The sequence below is a fragment of the Fundulus heteroclitus genome, chromosome 21, assembly GCF_011125445.2.
Source record: "Fundulus heteroclitus isolate FHET01 chromosome 21, MU-UCD_Fhet_4.1, whole genome shotgun sequence".
NCBI classification, from domain to species: Eukaryota; Metazoa; Chordata; class Actinopteri; order Cyprinodontiformes; family Fundulidae; genus Fundulus; species Fundulus heteroclitus.
The window spans coordinates 14991240-14998546 of NC_046381.1; the positions used below are offsets into that span (position 1 = coordinate 14991240).

Below are 7307 nucleotides of genomic sequence, written 5' to 3' on the forward strand. Positions count from 1 at the left end.
TGATGGAGCAGAGTCAATCGCTAAACCAAAAACAGTGACCAATCAGGTTGCTTTGACAAATATGTTAAGCTTATCCAGCCTGGAGATCTTTGGCTTCTGCCAGGCCCTGTGCTGCTGTTGCATGGAGGATTTTTAGTCGAACCTTTTGGACAGCAGAGGTAACACTGTGCCATGCTTGAGCCTTTAAAAGTCTAAAGGTAGAGTATGTGTGCGATGTCGCAGACAGGGTTTAGAGTTGGTCTCCTGCTCCTGCTCTGTGTCGTCAGATGCGTTGCGGAGGAATCGACGCCAAGTAAAGGCTGCGTTTGTGGGTATCCTGGGATACCGGGCGATCCCGGTCACAACGGTTCGCCGGGCCGGGACGGCCGAGACGGACTCAGAGGGGACAAAGGAGACCAAGGCAAGTCGGGAAGAAGACTTTTGAAGACCTAACCTGAAATATAACTAGAGTCAAATTCAGTAATAGTTGTTTTCAATGAGGCTCGTTTGTTAGATTGAAGGGATTTTCTAAAATAAATAAGCAGGTATTATATATTATGTTCATTAAGGTCACATTTCTGTATTAATATACTTATTTTACTGGTTTAATGTAACATCTTAAAGAAGTTGTTTTTTATCAGCCTTAAGAGGAAAAGCATCATGATAAACAGAAATAAAGGCTTGAAAACATCAGTCTGTTTATAACTGTTCTATATGACATGTTTAATAGAGATACTGAATTAAGTTTTCAATACTATCCTAATTTGTTGAATATGACTGTATATTCATGGGTATGAAATTGTTAATTTCCTTAAATTATAAAAGCACATTTGTATTGATTTTTCGTTTAAAGGTGAACTTGGTCCTCCTGGACCAGCCGGTGTTGACGGCCTCAAGGGAAGCAAAGGAGACACCGGTATGTACCTAAAAAAATAACAAAGAAAAGAATGTCACTTTTAGTGCTAATTTATCAGCAAAATTATTCATACTACTTAAAAGTCAATACGAAACGTTCACGTATTTGTATTTTGTCGTAATTTTATGTGGTAAGCCATTACGAAGTGGGGTTTAATTTTGCAGGGGAACAGAAATGGTTCACAGCTTTCAGCATTTCTTGAATAAAAAAATATAAAAAGTGAGTCATCAACACCTCCACCACAGATACTACAGAGGTCAGCAAACAGACATTACTTTATAGTACTGCCTTTTGCAGAAATTAGAATAGAATAGAATAGAGATACCTTTATTGTCCCACAATGTGGAAATTTGGGTATGGTGGTGGCAAAAACACATCGACAGATTTAAAGACTACATTGTTTAATATTATTAACAAGCTAATTTAAGTTTAAGTTCTACAGCAGCAGTAAACAAATTTACTAGATAATGTGGCGGTGGGCAAGCAAGTATACCTGCCAACAACACCTTTCAAGTTCTGACACAGATTCCCAGCGGGGGTTTGTCTGGACTTTGACTGGTCCATTATAACACATGCATTGCTATGATTCAGCCCAACCTCAAACAGCTTTTTTTTTCTCCCCCAGGACTGCCTGGTATTTAGCTCCATGCATCTTTCCATCAACTCTGACCAGCTTTTCTGTGTCTGCTGATAAAAACTCCCCACAGCATGATGCAGCCATCGCTGTGCTGTGTTCAGGAGGAGTCGTAGTGTTCGTTTTCAACCACACACTGTAGTTTGTATGTAGGCCAGAAGCTTCAATGGTGCTCTCATCTGACTAGATTGACTTCTTGCACTTTCCTTCACATTTCCCCCCACGTGACTTGTTGCAAGCTCCAAGGGGAAATAGCGTTCTTCTTGCCACTCTTCCATGTAAAGGTCAGATTTGTAAGGTTGTCCTACTGACCACTTCCTCTAGTCCTACAGAAATATCACTGGAAGGACAAAATGTTTAAAACAAAGTATTGTTTTTCTCCCACCTCAAAAGGACTTTAGCGCATTGTGTTGATGAGACATAAACTCCCAATAAATTACACTTGTGCTTGTTATGAGTGTCAATTTTCTTTCACTTGGATTTTAATAAGCCACTGTTTACTCGTTCTCTCTAGGTCCAAACGGTCTAGTCGGATCTAAAGGGAAAAAAGGAGATAATGGAGAAAAGGGGCCTCCTGGGAAAATGGGGCCCCAAGGAATACAGGGACCACCTGGCCCTAAGGGAAGTAAGGGTGAGCTTGGTCTGCCAGGACCCCAAGGAACTAAAGGAGATTTAGGGCCTGCAGGACCACATGGTCCAAAGGGGGAAGTTGGACTCAGAGGTGACAGAGGTATCCAGGGGCCACTGGGGGCCCCGGGGAAGCCAGGCCCTAAGGGAGATATGGGCGTTCCGGGTCACAAGGGGAGCATCGGGTACCGAGGGGAAAGGGGCGCCCGGGGTGAGAAGGGCGATGGCGGTGAAAAGGGAGAGTCTCCTGTCATCTCCAAAAGTGCCTTCTCCGTGGGACTCACAGCACGTAGCAAACTTCCACCCGCCAACGCGCCGATCCGATTCGACAAGATCATTTACAACCAACAGAACCACTACGACCCACAGACAGGGAGATTCACATGCCCCGTGGCCGGCGCCTACTTCTTCACCTACCACATCACCGTCTTCTCCAGGAACGTGAAAGTGGCCCTGGTGAAGAACGGGGCAAAGATCATCCACACCATGGACAACTACCAGACCAGCGAGGACCAGGCAGCAGGGGGCGCTGTGCTGCACCTGGATGTGGGGGACAGAGTGTGGCTGCAGGTGGTTGGAGGAGAGCTGTTCAATGGGCTCTTTGCTGACGAGGATGACGACACGACCTTCTCTGGGTTCATAATCTTTGGAGCTTGATTAAAGCTTTTTTTAATGGTTGTTGGAACATCTCTGCTAATATAAAACAAATCAATTTAAGTTCAACAGTATAAAAAATCAATTATGTTTCTTTGTGTAACACCACAACTTTGCAGAAGGGACTCCGAGTTAACGTCAGTTTCATTTTAATCTAGTTACTATCCAATGAAGTCGATTTAATTCAAAGTTGTTTCATAGATCAAACCGATTATAAATAAATAAGTTTACCTAAAATCTCATGAAGGTTCATTTCCAATCACTCAAGTCTGTTGCATAAAGAGGCTGTTTCTGATGGATTTCACTGCTTCTAAAATGTGCTTCTTCCTTTCTACCGCTTTAAACAGAATATGACTTTTTCAATGTAGGTTCGGCTAAATAAAACCGAACATGCAAAAGATTTCTTAGATTTTGCCTACCACAAGCCTTTAACGGTTCATGAATTGAAATGATTCATCAAAGAAGATTAAAGTTAGATTCCAACATAATTATGAGTGCTTTTCTAATCTTCCACTGTCAGCATACAGGAATATTGTTTTCATATTTATTCTAGTAATGGTGGACACAGATCTTCCCCTGCATATCGCAGATGCTCCAAGAAACAAGACATTTAAAGTGTGAAAGACAATCACCAAATTTAATTTTTTTTTTTATCCTCTGCTGTTGCTTTGTCCCGGGACAAGAAAGTATCCTGCTTGGAAAGTCTCTAGACTCCACTGAAAAGACGTCAGGCGTGTGGCCACATGCTGCACAGTGAGCCAAGTTCGGCACAAATGTTGCAAGAAATTAACAAAAGGATTTTTTTTTTTTTTTATTCTTAGTGACCAAAATATCAGAGATAAGTCACAATCTCTGTAACACTGAGCGTTGGACCTTGGAAACCAAAACAGAGCTGGTTGCGGAAGCAAAGCATTCAGCTGTTTTGATATGATGAAATAAAACCCGTAAAGGAACAGAACATGCTGACTGGGTGGTGCTGATTCAGGGTCTCTGCTGAGTGTTACTGAATCGATCTAAGCAACTGTTAAATTAATAGGAGAATGACATATATCCTTTTGTATATGGACAACTTTTAAATAAAAGCTGTTAAATATTACCAGGTTGGTATAAGGTCCTACTCTGATAACAGTTTATTTATATAACCAGTAGATCTGTGAGAATAAAGCAAGACTTAATGGTGAAAAACTATTTAAACCAGCCGGTAATAAATGATGACCCCCTCCAATAAAAGGTGGAAACAGAGTTAGTGATGGGTTTTGACAAAAGGTGAAGCCCACTTTCTGTTGTCCCATACACACAGTCCTGGAGAAACTCAAGGTGAAACAAACTAACTTTTTTCTATGTAACATCAGCAACAAGATGAACTCAAAGCAAAGAAGCAAACCTTTGTTAAGCTAAAGACAAAAATAAAGAACAAAAACAAACCTTTATGAGGTTCTTTTGGGAATTTTCTGCACTTATGTCCGTTTTTTTTTTCTTCCTTTGTTGCTGTTTCCAAAACCGTGAACTAGTTTCACTGTTCTGTTGTTCCTGGATGGGCTGCACAGTGGAACTTTTGCAGCAAGAAGGTCCCGGGTTAAAACCCCGGCCCAGGGTCTTTCTCTATGGAGTTTTCATGTTCTCTCTCTGCATGCGTGGGTTCTCTCTGGGTACTCCAGCCTCCACCCATAGTCCAAAAACATGACTTTAAGTTTAAATGGTCTCTAAATTACCCTTAGGTGTGTGTTTGCATCATTGCTTGTCCTGTGTGTCTCTGTGTTGTCCTGTGATGGACCGGTCCAGGGTGTATTAATTTCTTGCCCAATGGCCGCATACCCACAACCCTGCAGGAAAAGAAAATCTATGTATGTAAGTACATATATATATATATATATATATATATATATATATATATATATATATATATATATATATATATATATATATATATATATATATGTGTGTGTATATAAATATATATATATATATATCTATATATCTATATATATATATATATATATATATACAAAGACACAGAGGCAAAGACACAGAGTTGCACACAGTTTATGGTAGTGAAAAAAGCTAATCTAATCTAAAGTCATTCCAAAAGCGTCAGAGGATGCTTTATCAGAAATGCCAACAATGAAAGTAAAAAATAAATGCCAGCGTAAATATTGCACAGTTATTGATATTATAGCATACTCAGATAAAAAAAGATGAAATATTCAAGTTAACAGTAGAAAAACTGTAGAACACCAAGCTATTTACAGAACAATATGAAATACAGTGCGTGAATGTGTCGTGTAAAAGCGCTTTGGGGTCCTCGGGACTTGATCAAATGCCTCTGAAGTATCAACCGTTTATAGTTTTAAGGAAACTTTCTCACAGTTTAATGATTCTGTGCTTTATTTTTTTATTTTTTTTTTGTTGAGGCTGCTTCAAGAAACACAGAGTGACTTTTTCCTGAGGTCTACTTTTCAACGTATCCAATAAGTGTTTTGAATTTTACGCTTTCAGCTGTCAGACACAACAAACAGCTCTTCGCTCATTTCATATGCTTCGCTATAATTTCAGCGGCAACTTGTGTGTCTTTGTGTCTCTACTTTTCTCTTTACCTTCTTCTGTCCCGTCTCTCAGTGGATTCACAAAACTGATGCTGAGTCAAACTTAGCGAGAAACTGATAACCACTTCATGGGTCATCATTTCTCAGGAGGAGTCATCCACATGATTCAAGGCAACACTTCATCAGAAAACAAGTTTTGCGTTAATTCTGTTGGACCTTACAGAGTGGCCGTTAACGTGAAAAAAAGGATTTGTTGAACAGGGAATGTTAGCTTTACTTGCAAAATAATGTTTTAAAAATCAAAAATAAACATCAGATCTTTATAGGGGGTGACAGTTTTAAACCACGTTTTTTTTAAATCTTTGTTGAACATTTTTTTTATTTATTAACATATTGATATCTTATACATTTCACTTATTTTCATTTGTTTAATAAAACGTGATTTTTTTTAAATTATTATTTTGATTTTGATGTTTTTGTTTTTGTTGTTGTTTTTTCTTGACATTTTATTAAACTATTTCTGGTGGAATTGGTTCATTGGTTACATAGTTGGTCTAATATTTGTACCCCACTCACTACTTATAAGAGTTTCTCTTTTCGTATAATCCTTCACAGGCATTGAGCTTGATGTTAGTAAATGGTCAAAGGTATGCTAATTATACGACACGGGGATGGCTGAACTGCATCTTTTGTCTTACTATAAAGGACAGTCATTGCGTTTCTCTCTGGAATTCGGGGATGGGCATGGAACGGAAACATGCGTAGCATTAAATTCCAGAGGTATGATTCAGTGACATGACACGAGGAAGGCAGGGCAAAACCAACTGGAAAGGCCAGTCTTTTTCTGTCCTACTGACACGCAGGAACTGTGGACTGCCAAAGATTACACAGTTTAAATGTTTTTTTTAAATATATTTCAGCATTTAAATGTAGGTGGAAATGAATACATTTAATGAGTCAATGAATCAGTTTATCCCTTTTTAACCTCACATACAGTGGAAAACAAATTCAATTGTTTCAAACAGGCAACCTGTATGTTGAATTTTTGAATGTGAAACACGTTTCCACAGTTAAAATGAAGGGGAAAAAAACAATCAGTTCTAATTTGCCACTCCTACTCCACCAAAACTCCCAGGATCTGTAAAATTTCAATTTTCAGGTTAATAATCTTTAATGAAATTAGCATAATCACCAAGTTTGTGCACACAAACATGGAATTTGACTCCAGTTCCAATTTTCTCTCTGGAGTCATTTAAAATACAGATATATAAAAGTTTTTTTAAATATGAATGTATGTAGCATATTTACAAAAACGTAAGACATTGGATTGGTAAAAACAAGCATGACCTGAAGGTAAAACAAACATTTTGTGTCCAGCTTGTGTGAGGTCTCCAGAGATGATAGCTGCCTATAGTCATCAGTTTGAAGTGATCCCCCAGATTTTTGTTGTTGATGTTTTGATTTTTTGTGATGAAGGGAAGACATTGTGGTGTCCTCTCCATCTTAAAAAAACAATGCCCTACTGTTGTCTTAGCAAGGAAAATACAGCACATAAAAGAGTATAAATGTACTGTGAATAAAAACATCACAAGAGAATCGCAAGGGGAGCACATTGACAATCTCCTGCCCAACTATGTGGTGCAAGTACTCAAGATACACATTAACCATTCAGACTAAAATTAATTTGTATTCAAGTGTTCTACACTGTAATTGATATTTTCACAAACATTCTTGTTTATTTTATTTCTTGGAATTGTGGCACCTTAGGTCTTCCATAGCCCGAGGCGCCGCATTACGCTTCGGGGCATTGAAGTGGGCGTGGCTTTTCGCTATCAGTCCAAGAATGCCTGATTTGCCATTGGCTGTCAGCCGGGCGGTCACAACGTGGTCAACCAGTAACCTCCATCGTAACCTCTCGACGCCCCGCCCCCCTGCAAACACAGCAACAAGTGCA

The 7307-nt window shown here is 39.1% G+C and overlaps 1 protein-coding gene across 1 annotated transcript; it reads left to right on the forward strand.

Annotated features, from left to right (window-relative positions):
• The first annotated feature begins 29 nt into the window (after nt 1-29).
• On the forward strand, nt 30-3298 carry c1qtnf9 (C1q and TNF related 9). Its single transcript, XM_012857476.3, has 3 exons — nt 30-400; nt 833-895; nt 2044-3298. The coding sequence occupies exons 1-3, from the start codon at nt 205-207 to the stop codon at nt 2811-2813; spliced, it is 1029 nt and encodes a 342-aa protein (XP_012712930.2). The 5' UTR covers nt 30-204; the 3' UTR covers nt 2814-3298.
• The last annotated feature ends 4009 nt before the right edge of the window (nt 3299-7307 follow it).